Genomic DNA, 19876 nt, shown 5'->3' with positions numbered 1-19876 from the left:
TTACACGAACACGGGACACATTTTAGTCACAAAAACGCTCTTTCTGAAATAACTGTTATAATATTTTTAACTAACAATAAACTTAAGCTAACAATAAAAGTTTCTTTCGCGTTTGGCGCATTTATTTGTAGCTATTTCGCAAACAGTGCTCGCGGCAAAAATTGTCGTATATTTTGTACAATTTTTCGATTAATTATTTTATGAGAATATTCATGAATGATATGTTGTTTCGCACGTGCACAGGTGGATCGCTCATATATTTCCGTGTTCTAATATTAACCCACAGTTACGTACGCGAAGGATTTTTTCGGTAAGAGCCATTTTTCGTTAGTTGACGTTATTTCGACACGTCACCAAAACACAGGTTCCAAAGTTCACGTTTTATACGAAGAAGTTGCTCTATATACTGGACGTACACGTGATGTAACCGGGTAGGTCAGGGCATTAGTGATCCGGCATCTCTTCATTTAACTCAATGACGCCGAATACGCCTGGATTGTCGTTTGCCAAACGATTACGTGAAAATAGGAAAAACAACCGTGGACTTTGGACGCACGAACCGCCAAGGAAAATGCTAACCGATTTCATGAGGCGTAACGTACGCAATTTATGATACTAATCAAATATGTATTAGAGCATCGTCAGTAGCGTAGGCTGTCGAATTTACGGTATACAGTAGCACTGGACAAAAATTGACAAGGAAAATATAATAGTATTGGAATTTCCGAAAATCACCGATCGGAATTCACATGCGACAGTAGACTATCAGTAAAACAGTTACTAGTGTAGGAGTAAGACTTATCAACGATAAAAGGTCAGTTGAACTGGTTTCATGAGACAGAAGATAAGATTTTTTTTTTCACTTTTTCCGATCTTGCGGTAAGTTGGTAATTTTCATTATACGTGATTTTTACCACGAATATCCGTGTCGGCTCAAGGAAAACCGTATATTCGCCCATCGCGCGCAAGTTTATCCGACAACGTAGTAGAGGGGCCAGCCGGCTCTCCATTGGTTCGCACAACGTAGTTGTGCACTCGTGGGCTCTGGTCGATGCTGCTAAAAGCCGCCGTTGGAACCAGACCTTTTAGTCGTCGGAGAGCCGAGAAGCACGTATCGACCGGTCGCATCTGCAGAGAACGGAGTCTATTCTCGTCCAGTTTGGCACAGCCGCATCGTCCCCGTGATAGAGCGCGTTCTCTGAAGAAAAGAGCTCAGGCTGAAGAGTCTACGAGAAGTCTCGGTGAGCATCAGCTGAAATCACTCTGGCATCGACTGGTCGAGCGCCTACATCGATACGTACGTCGTTCGGAGTCTCCGGCGAATAGGAGCGGGAGGAAGAGAAATCGGGATAGAGAAGGAGCACGAGAGCGATCGCAACAGCGATCTCGACTCAAATTCCAAAATCTCGGAGCACGAAGGCGGTTGGTGAGGCCGGAGCGAGGTGCCGCTATTACTATGTAAATTTTCAGCGGGTGTATTTGTTTGCGCCCGCGCACTGTTCGACAAGGAACAACGGCGTTAAGTAGCAACGGCAGCGAGCATCGCCGTCGACAGTAGCAAGAGAAACGGGCACGAGCGAAAGGGAATCGCGCGGCACGCCGCGAGATAGAGACCCGGCCTTCTCTCTGACCGATCCCAAGGAAGCCCGCAAACTGGCTCCGGAAGTGAGGATCAAGCAAATTGGAATGAGGGAGGACTTGCTATCTATAATACGGCACACGAGCAGCGATCACTTCTCGGAAGAGCTTTAGCCGGGAGCTTAACCAGGAAGTGGAGACGCGAGAAGCGGAACCCAGGCCAGACTGGAGTAATTCGCGGGTAGAGTAGAGGCGACTCTCGCTTATCGGCGGTTTCTTTTTATTTGGAGCGGCTGGCTCCACGTCGGGCTTCCTTTTGCTCCGAGGATCCTCGGTCCCTTATTTCTTAATCGATTACGGCGTCGTTAAAAGAGAGAGAAACCGAGACGGAGAGGGAGAGCCGAATAATACTCGGGAAACCGGCTGTTCTCCGTAGCACGGGTCTCTCGGTTATGCCCTGGGTCGCCGCATGTTTTGATCTACTGGCGGCTCCGTTACTGGGTTACTGTCTCACGATCAGGAAACTGGCCCTACAAGCCGGTCTGCTGCAGGAGAAAAAAAGCGATCTCGCCTTAAGGCAGGCGTCTAACACGGAAATACCCTTGAACGCCGACACCGTCATGGCCCCGAATGCGGAAGAGCGTCAAGGTAAAGTTTCGCGCGGGGGTGAGTCGCTTCGTGCCAAGGGGTGTGTGAGACGTCTGCTTACGTAATGTGTATGTCTTCTTTTGTGCCACTATTTTTCAACGCTCGCTTTCACGTTGCGGATAAAGCTGCTTATCTACGCTTATCGTAACCAACTTGCCAAAGTGCTTTGCATGGCGAACGTGTACATCCAAACATAATTTTTTAAACAAACATCTTTCAGTTGCGCGGTAGCATTCATTACATCATACCTGGTTACATAATTTCTGGAAGAAAAACGTAAAGGATGTTGAATAAACGTGTAGTATAGCCTAAATAGTAGAAATGTTTTCGTTGTATTATTTATTTTAAATTTACATTGTAAAATGTTTCAAATCTCATTCAATTATTATGTTAATAATTATTATTCATTTATTATAAAGAAGAAGCGGGCTCTTAAAATTATTAATTAGACAATTTTTGTCTGTTTATTTTACGTCATAATTGTTCTCTGAAGGCCTAACAGAATCTCCTTAAAAATAATAATAATTACCATAAATTTTCTGTTTAGGTGCGTTGTGCAATGTAATTAATAAGCAGTTTTTATCGCAATGTATGCACGGGTATTTATATTACTCCCTGCTTATTACAATCAACTGATTCGTTTTAACGGCATTTCAAAAACCTTTCACCGCATGTTAAGACAGAAAAAAGGAGCTTGCAATTTATGATCTTTTCTTTCTTAATTTTTGTTTATAAAAAACGAACATGCTCACAATATGTGTACCATGTAGATAATATGCTCTCTCTGGACTTATGAATTTTTCTTACATTGTGTTAGAAGTCGGTTTAATAAAGTTCAAAGGAAATGAAAAGTGAAAGGAAAACAACGCTTCGAGTATATTGAGGTCGCAGTCTTCGGTATCGCAATGTCGGTCTTGGTCGTATATTGCGCTTTGTGCTTCTTTACTCGTTATTTTTGACGTAAAAGTAATGGCAGGGAATATTTCATGTCTTCCGAATGTGGCAAATATACATAAGATTGTATTGTACCGTCGTTATCTCCTGTATACGAAAGGTGGCGGGCTAAAATTATAAAGGATATAAATAAACGTATGCGAGCCATTTAATCGTCATCATTTTCATTACCTTATGTGCAAGGACAAATTAGCGATACACGAAAGAATAATTAATATTTCGCTTTGCTCCTTTCCGAGCTTCTTTTGCAAACATGTTAATGCAAACTCGGGGACGCGCAAGCAGTTATTGTCTCACCAACGTGCGCTTCATTTTTATTACAACATCCGCACTTTTATTTGCAATTGTACACTGTTCTCGTGTTACAAACGTCATTGTTGTACGTAGTATCAAATTCTTACGATTCCCCCTTGGAATATAATTCTGTGAAACAATCGGCATAACGTATCGTGGAAGACGAAATGGAATATAATTAAAATTTATTATGTAAGATTTTTTTAATGTCTAGTATTTAATGCCATTGTATCGAATGTAAGCATTGATTGATATCCCTCCTTGTTATACGCGAACGTCACATCCTGTTTCAAGACACTCCATTTTCTAATATATGCTTTTAGTTAAAATTACTTTCCACGTCAAATAAAGAAACGAACGCAAGAACGTGTACTGTTACGAAAACTATAAAATTTATTAAAAAATTTTTAATACGAACGCGAGATGATTTACTTGTGTCGTACATATATTTAAATTAATTAATTTTTTGTTATATGTATACGTAAACTAGAATACACAGCAACGTTTCAGCGAGATAAATAAAACACTAAGATTTACATATCAAATATACAAATATATATTTTTGTATTGAATTTAATAGACATAGCATCGAGAAACTTTTAGCCCTCTAAAAGCAAACATCATGTGTCTGTAAATATTATTTGAAACGACATATCCTTATACTGAGACGTATTTTTAATTTATCTTTTTGGCATTGACGAATCGATAACTTATCACCACGTCATCAGGTACTAAACCGCACTTGTTTCTTATCTCTCCAGTTTGACAAGTACAGGGATTTTCGGATTTCTTACATTCTTACCTGTCTTAAATTTTTTGCGTATATGAGAGAAACCAAGAAAATTAATCGATAGAATTAAATCTTTAATGACTAATATATATCTTATGCAAGTATTAGAGTTTTGAATTAAATGTTTTACTAAAATAATTTATAATTAGGTTGAAAATAAAATTTCTATTTATATGAAAGAGAAATTATTTCTACTCTACGTTCAAATTAATGATGCTTTTTAAATGTTAAATATTGTAAGGAAAAATTTCTGAAGCTTTTCAATAAAAGAGGTTTATTTAATTGGTTAACAAATTTGTTAAACATTTTAATGTTGATATTAACAGATTTTTAATCTATTTAATATTTGTTATGTTTAATTACTAATAAGTGTATTTTAGTCACACGATATAAAAATGTATATTACGGTTTACTTTTCTCAACATGTTCAAAAATAATAAATTATCTCACATTATCGCACAAACGTAAAAATCTGAAGTATAAATTGTTATCTATTGATAGCGCATTGATTAGATAACATAAGTCCGAATAGGGGTAGTTATTATGCATGTGTCGTATCATCACGGATTCAGATATGGGACAGAAAGATAAGCTTATCATACATGAACAGGTAACGCTTTGTATTTTTGGAATTTCCTCTTGATATGTCATTTCCGTTTCGTGGAATCGCTAAGCTGTAACAATAATAAGTAATGATTATAAAATTATCAAATTAATGTATCGATTAGACGTTGTACAGTTTACTTAATACGATTGCCATTTTAACATTCATATAACTCAAACAATACTCGATACTCAAAAATACTCAATTGTCAGTGACAGTACACGCTGTGTTTTTACTAATTGTAAGTCTAAAGAAAGAGGAATGAGTACTTTCTTTTTATTCCTGTTAAAAATTAAATTAAATTTTACTACGTTTAAAAGGCAATTTATTGTTGGCTTCGGCAACGCGTGGAGAAGCCGAAACAAAGCCAGTGCACGCACGCATTTACGAATCTAAATATAAAACTCGTTTCTAGTGGGGCATGAGACATATATATTTGATTGCTTGCTCGTTCGACGTCATAGTAGTCATTAAATTTATGCAGTCTCTAAAACAATCAAATTTTGAATCTTTTCTCGAATGTCGCTCTTATCAATCTTTAATCTGTACATTTCTATAGACAAATATGAACTAGATAAGATTATTTGCACGTGCTTTAAAATAAGTGAATTAATTAAACATGATGTTACTCGTTTGCTAATTCTAAAATTATTAGAAAATTAGCTAGCTATGAAAAATATGATAATATTTAACAGTAATTATACAATTAATTTTTAGAATATCTGTTTTCTATACATTTTAATTAATATAAAATTGCATATATTTTTGTAAAGTAATTGTTCCTTGTTTTTTTTCGTTATACAATAAATCTTTATGTGATCTATTCGCACGCAAACAACACACATACGATGCTTGGAAACTTGTATTCATCGGGTTTTTATCGAAACAAACTGATTTAATTATCATGCATTAGTGGTAAAAACTTATCATTTCCTTCTTATGTTTATACGTTTATACTCGACTAATCCTCACGTTGCTGAAGTAATTGTAGTCTTTTTTTACAAACACAGTTTATATTAATGGAAAATGGACTTATATAATAATGCGAAATTGTTTCTCTGCACACTACGATTACGATGCTTTTGCGAATGTACATTGCAGTATAAAAATTCAGGTTACTGAATAATGCAATAGTTCTCTACACTCTGTAGTTTGAATGTATTTCCAGAACTCTCGTAGCTTACCTGACGTAAACATTTTACGATTACTGTTGTTTTTAAGAGTGAATTTTAGTACTACGTTACTGCAAGTCCAAAGTCACGTTGTCATGATGTATGTACCATTCTCATGTTACTACTGCTCGTGCCTCCAAGCATGACGTATGTTCAGATATATTGCCAAAATGTTCGCAGTTGTGAATTCGCGAGCTTACTAACAAAATGTCTCGTTCAAAGAAGCTCTGACTAATAATATTATATTTAGTTATTATCCTGTAATTCTCAAAAATTTTATTGACGACATTTTGAAGCAAACATTGAAAACAGGAAAACACGTTTTATAAATACGTGTTAAATTATTCTCGAATAATAAATGTTTTATTTCGTAAGAAATAAAATTAATCAAAAGAAAAATGTGATTTTTAACTCATGGAGTATAATAAAATTCGCATAATGCTACAGAAAGTTTCATGTTACTAAGCCAAATACTAATGCATATTTAAATATCTATTTAATTAAATTTTGTTTTAATTATATTACAGATTATAAATATAATAAATCAGAATAAATGCTTACAATCGCGTATATTAGTGACAAAGAAATGTTAAAAAATTTACATATTATATTAAATCCAAGAAAGTACTTGCATAAATTATATAGAGTATCGAATGCTTCATCGCCTATATTCTGTTTAGATTCCGGCAAAGAGAAGGTTGCAGCAAGAATCTCAGGACCAGTGAAATCATCGCGGAAATTTGCGGGAGTTGTTATAGCCACGTGCGGTTTGCCGGCTCGTGGAAAAAGCCAAATCGGGCAGAGTCTTGCTCGTAGACTCATTTGGAATGGCGTAACTACAAAAGGTAAAGACACGTACTTAATAGCATATCTTAAAACAAACATTTATCAAATCTATCATATGATCCACGGAGATTTATGACAGTCATTTTGCTTAGCTTTTAAATCTAAACTTTAAAACAAATATTTTTTAAATGCATATCTACGACCCGCAGAGATTTATTGCAGCTATACGCTTAACTTTTATTCTCGCTTAAACGAGAGATTATATCAGAATGAATTACAATATTCCATAAATCTTGTTTCAGTGTTCCGCGTGAGTGATTATCGAAGGAAGCGATTCGATCCCCACCTGTCACACGAATTTTTCCGGGCGGATAATGCGGCAAACAGCTCGTTAATAGCTCTCTCTCAGAGAGATGCCATGCAAGATTGCGCTGCGTGGCTCACATCTGGAAATACTGTAGCGGTAAGTATGTACATTGGTGCAGTTTCTTCATGAGATTACGATTGTAAAAGGACAGCAATATGTCGAGTAATGCTACCCCTCTGTTAGCCCAAGTATTTCACCCAGATAAGAAAATTGCACGGCGATTAATTAAATGAAGCGTTATTTGGGTAGCTTTATAGATGATATCGTGTATCAGTTATTCTCTCTCCCTGTGTTAAGATCTTGGACGCTATGCTGATCACACGAGCGCAACGCACGGAAGTCTACGATTACTTCTCTGGTCAGCTTGGTTATCGCGTTCTTTTCATCGAATGTGTCTGCGACGACTCAGAGGTCCTCGAGTACAATCAACAAGAAATCGTGGAACATTGCGCTGACTACACAGGGATAGACGCCGCTTCGGCCGCGGAAGATCTGCGCTCAAAAATCGCTTTTTACGCCGGACTGTACGAACCTATGAACGATGGAACTTATCCCAGGATCAAGATCGACACTGCTACCATGGATATCGAGACCTGCAAAGTATCCGGTCATATTGAAACCAGCGTGCTTGGATATCTTGGAGACGTCAGCCTCAAACCTCATACCCTTTATTTCTCGAGGGTAAGCAATTTTAAATAAATTGCCGAAGAAAAATAGAAGGCCCCATATATGTTTCATTATATGCTTATTTCGCAACTTTCATCTTTTACTTAAAATTTTTTACTTTAAATTATATGTTGCAGCACGGCGAAAGCGAGTACAACGTGGTCGGTAAAATTGGCGGCGACACGGTGCTGAGCGCCAGAGGTGAACGCTATGCTCAAGCGTTATCAAACAAGTTCAACGCCATGCGTATTCCGGATCTTCGGGTTCTCACCAGCCGTCTCCGTAGAACGATCGCAACGGCGCGTGGTATCGAAGCCCCTCAAGAACACATAGCCGCTTTGAATGAACTTCACGCGGGGGTGTGTGAGGGCCTATCTTACGAGGAAATGCAGGAGCATTATCCGCAGGTAATTGTTACCAGTTATTGATTGCCAGCTTAAAATATTTCCAGCTTCGAGTTATACGTTAAATTCGGAATTAAGTTCGAACGATCCATTTTTATCAGACATAGCCGTTGATCGTGGGGAAACAACCATGACACGACTCTAGCCTTCACTCTGTCTGTTTTTAATTTTGTAACAGGAGTTTGCTTGGCGCGATCAGGATAAATTGCGTTATCGTTATCCGTGGGGCGAGAGTTACATCGACGCGATGCAGCGCGTCGACCCGGTGATCGCTGAGCTGCAGCGTTCCAACAACGTTCTCGTGGTGTCGCATCAAGCGATATTGCGCTGCATCATTGGATTCTTCCTTGATAAGAAGCCTGAAGAGCTGCCCTACATGGACGTGCCGTTGCACACGATAATCCGCATCAACAGCCAGGGCTACAATTACAAGCTCGAGTTCTTCAAGCTGCCGATCGAGTGCGTAAACACGACTCGTGTCAAACCGACGAACTGCAGCGCAGATCGTACTGCTGCCGATGCTCTGCTCACCGTTCCCGCGCACTTCGATAGACCGGATCCCTGGAGAAACCCCGTTAACGGGCCCACGCTCGTGCAACAGCACTAGGAGAATCACGGGCGCCTGTTTTAAAAGCGACGTAAATCAAAATTTTAAACATGACGAGTTTGATCCCTGAAGAGAACCAAGTACAAAGCAATCGGTATACGACTTTACGTATCGGAACATTTTACAATTCGCAAAAGGTAATGAGATATGAATCAGATAACATTATCAATTTACACAAATCTTATTTATGATATATTTTTTAATTAACGATTAATACGATCTTCAAAAGTTGATTTATGTCACAATTGAAGCAAGGGGTTCTTCGCTTACACCAATTAGCTGTGTACTCGCGGCGCTATTCAAGATTATTTACTTACTTGTTTGTAATTTTCAAGTTTACTATTATTATGAAAGAAAATTAGACCGCTGTCTTATTATTAGTACTCGGTATAATAGCAGCAGACGATTTTGTTCATCTTTACACGTAGCATCTCGCAAAGGCATGATGCGTCCACTTAATTTACTTGCAATCAAAATGTGGATGCAACAGATGCAAAAGGTATTTGTTCTGATTTCAAAAGTCCTCTCGTAATAGAGAAACGCACAGTTTTTATAGCATAAATGTCTTTGATACTTAGTCGACAATGTTATGTATACGTCCGAACCGACGTTGACAATAGGTCTACAATATCCCAGTAGGATACCGATAATATACGTCTTTTTGATAGCAATTGGAAGCCCATGACCCGAGTCCTCTCGCAGGACTCATAGTTTTGTCGATAGTTTATAGCCTTGTTTGATTCCTAGTAGCTCATGTCATAGATCGAGATATACTACCCGTTATGCTACTTGTAAGAATACGCCCAGATTTATATATAAAATGGACGGGAACTTGATGTTAAAAATTGTTTGTGATAGAGAAATAGTAGCGCGTAGACACTGACAATATAGTTGACGCGCGTGCAAAACCGTATCTTTTTGTACTTCAGCATTTTTCAAATTTCTTCTTTTCTCAAAATATTGTTACGAAACTTTTATTCCGTACTGTGAGCGTTTTTACCGAATTGGTCAATCTCTTTTATCGTTACATTTTATCGCTTGAGAATTTATTACGATTGTATCGGAAGAAGTTAAAAATAACGGACACGTTCAGATATATACGCATTAACAAATAGTATAAATTGATAACTAGCATATATTGATTTTGAGACATTACGCCTTAATTATCCGGCCTTTTATATGATACGACCAAATAGTAAAAAAAATTATCTTATATAGTCTCTGAGACCGGATACTTTAAGATCTTACATATATTTTTATAAAAGATAGATATTAGATGTAATTGTAGTTACTTTCTTTACAGCGATTAATTCATTTTGTATTTCGACCAGCAATGCAATATGTTTATCATTACTCGTAATTCCAAATGATTTATATTATTATTAAATTATTAACCAATATATTATATTTTCCACGAAAATAAATTAGAAAAAACTGCAACGAAGTGGATGATCGAAAAAGAATCTTAATACTGAAATCGCTTATCATGATTAGAGACAGAAACTAGATTATTAGTTAATTATTAGTTAAAGCCATTATGAATTATGAATTATTTCGATAAATTTTTTGCGAAATACGTACTGTGTATTGTTGCGATTATCATATACAATGAATTAAACGTACAGTTGATAATTTTATCTTTACTACTGAATCTTTTTATCGAAACGAATTTTTCTGTGGCATATATATATATATATGTAAATCACGTCTGTTTAAATTCAGTACATTATTTTAGAAACTTGTTTAAGTGTATATTTTTAGCACATATGTAAATGCAACAGAAAACAGAAAAGCGGACATTTAACAATACGTGCATTTTGAATTTAAATCAACGGTTATGTTAAAGTCTTGAAATAGAATTCAAAGTCCTGCATTGAGTTTGCTATAAAATTCTATATAATTAAAACATTACTCCGGTTAAACAAGGAAAACTTAATGGAATAACGTACACAAATTAATCCTTACACACCGTTATATTTTGCTAGGATAGTTTATTGCATAAACACGCATAATATTTGTTTAGTCGTGTCCTTGAGGATTCAACACGATGCTAATTGTAAGCTACGAATCTAACATTCGCGCTTCCGAGGATTAGTTTGATAATTTATTAACTTTAGGGAAAATAATTTATGTTTACTGTATACGTCTTCCTTTTGAGTAACAAATCGATGTGTAGTTGATCTTCCGATGTTTTGACTGCACATTTCGTGACATTGCACACTCGAACACCGCGAGGGGTGAATTATAATTAGTAATATATATATATTATATGATTAAGATATATTATTCGTAGTTCGTAAACTTTAGAATTTTTTATTTGTACACTCTGAATAAAGTTTTTTTACAAAACTCGTTCTTTATTTCTTGTTCCAGTCGTGTAGGTATCAAATAAATGTATTAAGAAAATATAATTCTTTAATATTGTTAATCTATACGGTTTATCGTTATATTTCTTATAATTAGCCAGCAGAAGTTTCAAACCTGTTAAAATATAATAGATTCTCATAGAAATTAATAAATTCTATATTAAAAAAGTTAAGTACAGAGTAAGGAAAACACTTAAGTAGAAATTAATAATATTGTAAAATATGAAGACGTTATTTGTTTAAAATTATTAATTTATTATATCTGGATTCGTATACTATTAAATTTTTCAAATAAAATAAAAATTTCCCAGAATTAAAAAAACCGCGATTCTAAGAATTTTTTGAAGCTTACGTTTTTAATCACAACAATCTATCTCTGAAAATTAACAAAGATTATAATATAATTAGATACAATGTGAATTAAATTAAAATTCCAATCATTTCAATAAAAAAAATTGGATCTTTAGTATTTCTTTCTTTTATTTATAAGCAGGGAGGATTGCATTCATAATTTTCTTTTATTAAAGACCAATATTAATATTGGTCCAAGACCAACAATAATGTTGGTATCTAAGTATACATATGTATATAAATATATATCTATTTAAAATAATTGCAAAGCTTTCATTTTGTAAGTTATGACTAGCACATTTCATATATTATATATGACTAGATATAGATTATAAATATTATAAATATTACGAGAACTGAGATCGACTATTTCCCTAAAAGCAAAATTTGATTTCATTTTAAGCTATTATATAAAAATCTCAAAGTAATTCAACAATAAAAAGTTTTTATTACAAAAAAATTTTTTAAGAGTGAATGAATGCTTATTTATAATCTTTTATCACGAATAAAAGAAATATTATTGCCAAATGTGATATTAATGTGTAAAGAGCGAGATAGTGCATAAATATATGTGTATGCTGAACTTTCATTATATTAATGCCAATAACGCTGCACATATTGAAGAATATATTAAATTTGGGGATTTTCCGCACTCAATGCATTTCCACTCGAAGGTGTCGTATGCAGTATTAAATACCCGATCTCATTAATTTGGACGTATAGTCTCTTTGTTTAGCAGCCAAATGCAAATCCAAACTTCTCAACATTCTCACTCGAATTTCTTGCGCGTTTGACTCCCGTTTGCGAATATCACTCGCTAGAATTCCATCTTCCAAATGTAACGACTCGTATCGTTGAAGATCATTGAATTTGACTGTGCTTAATGAGGAAGACTTGTTTCGCGATTCGCGCATGATGGTGTTCATGAATTCAAGAGCCATTCTCCGACAAGTATCGAAACCTAGTAATTGTATCCGTTTACTGTAAACGGCATCCATACGGTGATTTTTCCAGCGTGTTTCTCTATCTATTATTTTAGCGAGAGAACTGGGTGTCCCGGGTAGATCTTGAAAAACTTTCGTAAAAATTTCCTTCGTTAAATCTTCCTCACTGCCGGATGCGTCTGTAAAATAACGGAAATATTTTATATAGTTTTATTTCATAGAAATAGTATACATTTAATGAGCTAGTGATCGTAGAGGTCGTCTCTATAAAAATAGAAAAGCAGAAAGGATTGAATATTAACTCATATATGAAAGCATAAAATATCCTGCCAAAATATATTATTTATATTTCGGCTTGTAGTTTAGATTTAGAAGATAAAAAACAAAGAAATAAAAATATAGATACCTCTATAGGGGTAGGATAGGGTTTAAAGGTACGCGGGTTAAAAGGTTCACCATATGTTACATGAGCTCCTTCTCACGGCCCTAATTGCACTGAACCAAGCGTTGTTTCGTCTTACCCGCGCATCTCTCCCTGTCCGCGTAACCCGATACATCAATGGATTATTATGTTTAACTGATGTATGATTTTTACCTGCCTTTTTACCCACGTACCTATCAACCCTGCCCTATTAATTAAACTATTAATTCCACAAAAACATACTTTTTCGAGCACAAGAACCAGAATAATCGTTTTCCATAATTTTTTGGACGCTGAATACGATCTTGTTTACCAACTCGCTCTATCACGGTACAATTTTGAGAAATTTGCATTTAATGCAAAACAAAATGGGCTATTTTAGTGTATTTTGACATGTTATAATTAAGATATGTGATACGTTTGAGAAGTTTCATTGTAATCAAAATTAAGTATGTTAAGACTTTCAGTTCTTAAAAAGAATTTGTTGTATTAATTATGGTTAACAGGATATTGATGATTAACATATAGTCTAATACGTCAAAGTTGCGATTTACATAGACCATTAAGAATTTATAAAATATTTTTTAATTGTATTATTCAAACTTAAAGGTTTTTCAGGTCGCTGTTTCGACAGCACAAGTTCTATGAATATTTATAGAATAATATCTGAGAATGTTTGAATATTCCTAGAATATTCTCACATGATACTTCAGAGTTCCTCCATGGACCTTCAATGGAATATTCAAAATAGACAAAAAGTTACATTGCGTTCTATAAATATTCTGTATTACGCAAATATTTTAATAACATCACATAATAGTCTAATAATGTTTTATGAATTCTAAAGATATTAAACAAAATGTTAAAAATCATTTTGCGTATTTTTACGGAGTCTTTTTTAAAAAAATATAGATAAAAATATAAGATAACTTAAAAACAATGTGAATATATTTTTACTAGAAAATCATATCTTAAAATGATACAAACTTAAGATTTGATTAAAAATATTTTATTTATACATTGTCGCAGTTACTGTTTCTGAAAGCTTTCTTGGGCTTTGACAAATCATGTTTTGAGGGCATTTTCAGATGGTGTAGTGTTTATATGAAATTTTATAATAGTTTCTGAAAAAAATGAAAAAAAATTGTAAAATTGCAGAAACAAAATATTAGTTTATCAAAATTTTTGTTAATAGTTTTATATGAATAGCGTTATAATATATATTATGTATGTAAAAAAATTGTTACTTATTATTTAAGAAAGAAGCAAATTTAAAAAATTTCCCTTTTTCAATCCCACCCAAAAATATTGCATAGCCAATTTATTAGAAAAAATTGTTTTCATTATTTTCCTAACTATAATTTTAACATTTAGTCCACTAAACCTTGAAAATTCTATCACCTTGAAAGTTAAATAAAGTTTGCTAACTTATCTCAAACTACAACTGAGAACCGCTACTTATATTACTATTAAAATTTATTCCATTAACTTACAACTTCCTTCTTGTTCTTTTGATGTAGCTAAACTTCCAAATTATAAAGTTCTTCCTGTGAACGTAAGAGAAAATCAAATTTTTCAAATAAAGATTCTATTTTAAGAACTTCTTTTCCTATTTAGTATTCATTTTAAGGTTATACAAATCTTTCATTGTTTAATCCATTTTATAATTGTAATAAGAACGAATAAGAGATTTATAACTTTTGTTTTTATAAAATTTGATAATAACTTTAATAACAATTAAAGCTATGTGAATCCAGGATTAGAATTAGTACTAATAAAAAATATTTAGTAATTTAGTATTTAATGCAACCTATAGGAACCGCGTCTTCAGTTTTAATGGTATTTGGAATTTCTTCTTTTGATGTGCTCGGAATTAAAAAGAGAGCCTATAAATAAAATTCTTATGATTGTAAAAAAATGTGAATATTTATTGCTACTAACCTGAATCGATTTGAATATTGGCCATATATTTTGAAATTGATATAGAATCGAAAAAAAACAAATTTCAGTCAATTTATATGAATGTGATATTTTTAAATATATCACTCTTACCTTTGGTGTTTTTTGTTAAAGTTGGAATGTTAACATGTTTATATTATCTTCTTCACTTTCCTCACTTTCCTCACTTTCTGTATTTAAATATAAGGATCTTTTTTAAGGGAAATATTGAATGTAATTGGATTTACATCTGAGTCTGTATTAGTTATGAATTTGCTATTTCTTTTAATTTTTCATATACTTTGTTTTTCACATCGTTGAATACTAATTTGATCAAAGTTGATTAAAAAAAAGTAAAAATTCGACCATTTTTTATTTTGATATCTGCTACATTGGCTCCGACATTTTAAATTTATTAACTTTGACATTAAATTTGATGTCAAAGTTAATAAATTAAAAATGTCGGAGCCAATGTAGTAGATATCAAAATAAAAAGCAACTCTGACGCACTATGTTAATCATAGATTACGTTAACCATCAATATATTTTTAACCATAACTGATACAACAATTTTTTTTTAAAGCTGAAAGTCCTAACACATCGAATTTCATTAAAATAAAACTTCTCCGACATGTCACATATCATAGTTATAATATTACCGATTTTGCAATTTTAACTGTAAATTTCTTAAAACTGTGAGGTGATAGAGCAATTTGGTAAATAGGATCGTGTGTAGCGTCCAAAAACGATAGGATTATTCTCGTTGTTGTGCATTTTTTAAATGCTGTGATCAAAAATTAAATTTTTAATTTTTAATTTATGTCATACGTCTGCGATATTAATTTACCATTTTCTGTATTAAAACATTGGTCGGTTAATGTCGACTAAAAAGCTTGATTATAAATTTATCGTGTTTATAAATCGTTACTATTTTTTAGACAATAAAACAAGTTATATTTTGTCCCATATGTCATGCGTATGGTACAGAATCATGTCGCATTTCTCATCAATTTGACGATATTGCTGATATCTATGAAAACCTTTCCACCTAGCAGCATGTGCATCGATGTTGTTCGATATGATACTAAATACAGAATTTAATTTTGTTTTACAAATATAAAAATCTTTCTTATATCTGTGACACTTGATATAAGCTCTTTGGATTCCATTATTAGCAATAGAAAAATTATTTTTTAATAAAAATGTCATTTAACTATATTGATAATTAATTATTCGAATAAGTAATTTTATTAGAATGCTAAGAAGTTCGTTACAGTATGTTGCACAAAGAAAATACACTTTGTTCAAAACTTTAAGGAAAGTCTAGAATATACGGTACCCTTTTCCATTGCAGTATGTCGCAAAAGTTCTTGTCAACGATATCGGGTGTACAAGTTACGCAATGCTTGAAAGAAAATAAAGTACGGGAAAAGTTTTGCATTACCCTGATCACTATTATCGGTTTCTGCAACGTATGTGCCTTCCCTGATCTCTCGTTGTAATTCTAGGACTTTGGCTAAAGCCAACTGAAGATATTCCCTTGTAGTTGGATGCTATAGAAAAATGAGATACTCGTAATACATGGGACGTGTTTCTAGCCACGATAAAAATAAAGTTCTATAATAATGATTATTTATTTCTAAAATATCAAATATTAATTTTATTTAATATAATTGATAATTACTTATTAAATATACATATATTAAATCATCTATTAAATAATTAATTATTTATGACACTTTATTAATTAATAATTGAAAATATTAAGAAAGATAAACCTTTGCATTGTGAATAATCTAAAATATGTGAAATAATTTACACATTCCGTGTGAAAATCTAAAAAAAAATATAGTGAGTGTATATATATTGTTTTAATATGTACGTATTCGCCGGCCTCTGTCACAATTGAAACGCTTTGTTACAGATACATTGGCTAGAACGATCTGTATGTCAGAAGATAAACTATCAAATGCAGTTATTGTGATTTGATATATATGTGCAAAATAAAAAGATATTAAGTCTTTTACAAACTTTTTTAATCGATTAAGCCCAAAATCATGGAATCTCATTATTTAAAAACTTTCAAAATTTCCTAGGACTTCGAGCATTGAAGAGCAACATGTATACATATATGTAAAATAAATATAGAAACAGTTTTACGACATTAATCGCAAACATGGCTTCGTGATCGATAGACGTAAAGAGAAAGAAAGAAAGAGGAAAATTTGGATTGTTATACTTGTCTCTAGTAAATTGCTGTCACGAGTTTGTAAGAGATTGAAGATGAATACAATTTTCGTTTTGATATAATTGAATAACTCTTCCAGTTGAATGCGATTATATTGCTTTTAAATGTAATAACTGTGGACAAAGAAGAATAACAAGCATTGTCTAACTTTGTTAAATGTCTCGATAAATGCTGACAAATAGCTTTGTCTCTTCTTTTTGTTAAAACAATATTATCGGTAACTATTCACATTTTTAATCAAGTTACGCGAGTCAAACGCACAATTATACATATATTATTGATGATCACTCCAATGTTCGATGAGCACTCAATGATGATTACTCCAAATGTTCCAATCAATAATAAATAAGCTGAACTTACCGCGTATTGCTTAATTCCTTTTGTTCTTTTAGCGTCATTGCCAACATCTTCTAGACAAGGTGCCTGTGTTGAATAATGTATAAAACTTTTCTTTTAACTGTTTATAATTTTAAACATATAAATATAAGCTATTTCATCTTATTAGGAATGTTCACGTATGATTCTGCATGCATTCTGCATCTTATTTTAAAAAAGTATAATCGTTTTTATCATAAGTAATATTGTATCTTACCGACGAGTATCTCTTCATTATGATCTGACGTAACGCTCGTCTTTTTGTAATTCAATAAATCTGAAAGAGTGATTGTTTACACCTTAAAAATTGTGTCGTGATTAGTTGGAATAAATAAATGTAAAAAACCCCGACAATTTCGTAAAACAGTAATAATACCCAATGTTATTTTTAATAAAATTGCTTATATTCTATTTACATTAAAAAATGAAAATCTGATTACATTCCTTATAATTTTGATACTATCTACACTACCATGGGAATCTGGTACGTAATAATAGCTACTCAATGTGCATTGTACTGAATGTGTTGTAAACGCTAGTTGAGATAATGTATCAGTTGTACCCGCGTAATATCCGTTATGTTCGAACATAACTGTTTTCACTGAGATAGTATCAAGTTAATTAGTAGTTGTTCTCTGATTTCGATACACCTTTCATTCCAAATATTGTTGAGAACAATCTAATAATGTATTATTAAAATTTCTCTGAAATTGTATGATTTTGATCACAGTAAAAATTTGATATGTCCCGACAATTTTTATGCGATAATGATTTTGTAATAGGATTAACACAGAAACTAAACACATATAGGCTCGATGTAAAGGGAGTTACAAAGTTGGTATCTGTTTGGATGGTCGTCTCATTGTGTCGTCGTCTGGAAGTAATGATACCTCGTGTTACTTACACGCTTCTGCCTTCGAGTAGAAACGTGCGCTTCTACAAGTTTGTCCCTTAACTTCGGATCGGTTATCCGTTGTATCAGCTTCGTTATCTGGCGCTGCCGGGGTGTCGAGAGGTTCTCTCGCGCTTGCAGGCTTGCACACTAACCGTTCCTTTGTGCCGCGCAAAGTTTCTCCGGTAAACCCTTCCTCGTAAAGAAAAAAAAACACCTTTTTCGCCTCCTTTTTGTCACGAGAAATACGGCACCTTCGTTATTAGCTGTATGCTACGGTGGACTGTCAATGGACACGACCGTTGACTAATGCCGATCGTCGCATACTAGCAACCCCCTCATTTTCACGACTGTTGTCGAAGAAGAGGGGGCCCACGCGAGGGAGTCTGTTTATAACAAGCCCCCTTCGAAATCCGGCTGTTCAACCGTCGTATAAAAGTCCGAACGAGCGGCAGATGCAAGACACCCTCTTTCCTACCCCCCCCTCTCTCTCTCTCTCTTTCTCTCTCGCGTTCTCTATCCCTGCGCAAACCCCGAACGGACGACCGGCACGTGCGAGTGGATACGTTGCACGCGTGCCTAGGAGTCTCGTATCGATTATTCTTGTTCGACTTGGAAATAATCGTACGAGTGATTTTTGCGCGCGCACGTTTTTATAATAGTTATTTACGCAAAAGGAAAAATAATATTGTTTTTATGTTGCATTATATACAGCGAGTTAACTTTATTGGTATACAGTTCAGCCACATGAAAAGAAAACATGGAAAATGTATAAAGTATCCTAAAATTGAGTGTGTCCTGAAACTGACAGTTTTTTAAATTATATGATATCGATCTTCCCTCGACGAAAATTTAATGGGTCGGTAATTTTGGAATATCTCGTATTTAATGATATACAATGTGTAACCATTTTAGATGTGATGATGAATGTTTTTGGTACTTAAATTATTTTTTAGATACTTATTTACTAACAACTATACATATTATATATAAATCTAATTTAAATATAAACAATGTCGCAATAAAAAGCTTGTTACAGCACCGAAATTTACTGGCCTATAGTTTATAGTTCCGATTTGCATCGTGTAGTTCCATCAATATATTACACCACAAACTTTCGAGCGATAGGAGGAGAAAACATTTTTATTTAATGAGCGTACTCAGAAAGGACCTATATAATTCATAAATGCATCCATAAATACGTAAATACTTGTTGCTTATACACATACAGTTTAGTTGAACTACGAAGATTTAAAATGAGTTTTATTTCAAGTCATCTGTTGTGTGTTTTTACGCTTTTCTTCTCGTGAAGTACCTACAGTGAGATCTAATTTAACTCGGTGAACCAATTACCGCCACAAAAGAATAATAAAACAAACAAACATCAGATCGTATCTTGTTGTATTTCATATAATCTCTATTTTATGGTTCACTTATCGTGTAAAGAACGAATTCAGTTTTCTCGTTGTTC

At 33.7% G+C, this 19876-nt stretch overlaps 2 protein-coding genes across 2 annotated transcripts; one reads left to right on the top strand and one right to left on the bottom strand.

The window, feature by feature from the left end:
* The first annotated feature begins 1094 nt into the window (after window positions 1–1094).
* Window positions 1095–11219, top strand: LOC105568134 (6-phosphofructo-2-kinase/fructose-2,6-bisphosphatase-like). The gene is made up of 6 exons (XM_012023550.1): window positions 1095–2226; window positions 6721–6885; window positions 7129–7289; window positions 7491–7874; window positions 7997–8266; window positions 8442–11219. Exons 1-6 carry the CDS (start codon window positions 2031–2033, stop codon window positions 8868–8870), a joined length of 1605 nt encoding a protein of 534 aa, XP_011878940.1. The 5' UTR covers window positions 1095–2030; the 3' UTR covers window positions 8871–11219.
* Window positions 11220–12111: 892 nt separating this feature from the next.
* Window positions 12112–18683, bottom strand: LOC105568133. The gene is made up of 5 exons (XM_012023549.1): window positions 18418–18683; window positions 17731–17790; window positions 17499–17561; window positions 16335–16443; window positions 12112–12710 (listed from the first exon to the last, which is right to left on the bottom strand). Exons 2-5 carry the CDS (start codon window positions 17746–17748, stop codon window positions 12277–12279), a joined length of 624 nt encoding a protein of 207 aa, XP_011878939.1. The 5' UTR covers window positions 17749–17790; window positions 18418–18683; the 3' UTR covers window positions 12112–12276.
* Between the last annotated feature and the right edge of the window lie 1193 nt (window positions 18684–19876).

This window comes from Vollenhovia emeryi, unplaced genomic scaffold (assembly GCF_000949405.1).
Source record: "Vollenhovia emeryi isolate VEMERY1.0 unplaced genomic scaffold, V.emery_V1.0 DF939131.1, whole genome shotgun sequence".
NCBI classification, from domain to species: domain Eukaryota; kingdom Metazoa; phylum Arthropoda; class Insecta; order Hymenoptera; family Formicidae; genus Vollenhovia; species Vollenhovia emeryi.
This window is presented reverse-complemented; position numbering and strand designations above follow the sequence as displayed.

What these genes read in the sequence shown, in the direction of transcription:
- LOC105568134 (XM_012023550.1), top strand. Translation starts at nt 2,031, where the DNA reads ATGCCCTGGGTCGCCGCATGTTTTGATCTACTGGCGGCTCCGTTACTG. An exon ending in GAATGGCGTAACTACAAAAG is followed by an intron (nt 6,886 to 7,128) that starts GTAAAGACACGT and finishes ATCTTGTTTCAG; the next exon opens with TGTTCCGCGTGAGTGATTAT. An exon ending in CATCTGGAAATACTGTAGCG is followed by an intron (nt 7,290 to 7,490) that starts GTAAGTATGTAC and finishes CCCTGTGTTAAG; the next exon opens with ATCTTGGACGCTATGCTGAT.
- LOC105568133 (XM_012023549.1), bottom strand. An exon ending in AAGGAATTAAGCAATACGCG is followed by an intron (nt 16,444 to 17,498) that starts GTAAGTTCAGCT and finishes ATTTTTCTATAG; the next exon opens with CATCCAACTACAAGGGAATA. An exon ending in AACCGATAATAGTGATCAGG is followed by an intron (nt 12,711 to 16,334) that starts GTAATGCAAAAC and finishes GTTATTTTACAG; the next exon opens with ACGCATCCGGCAGTGAGGAA.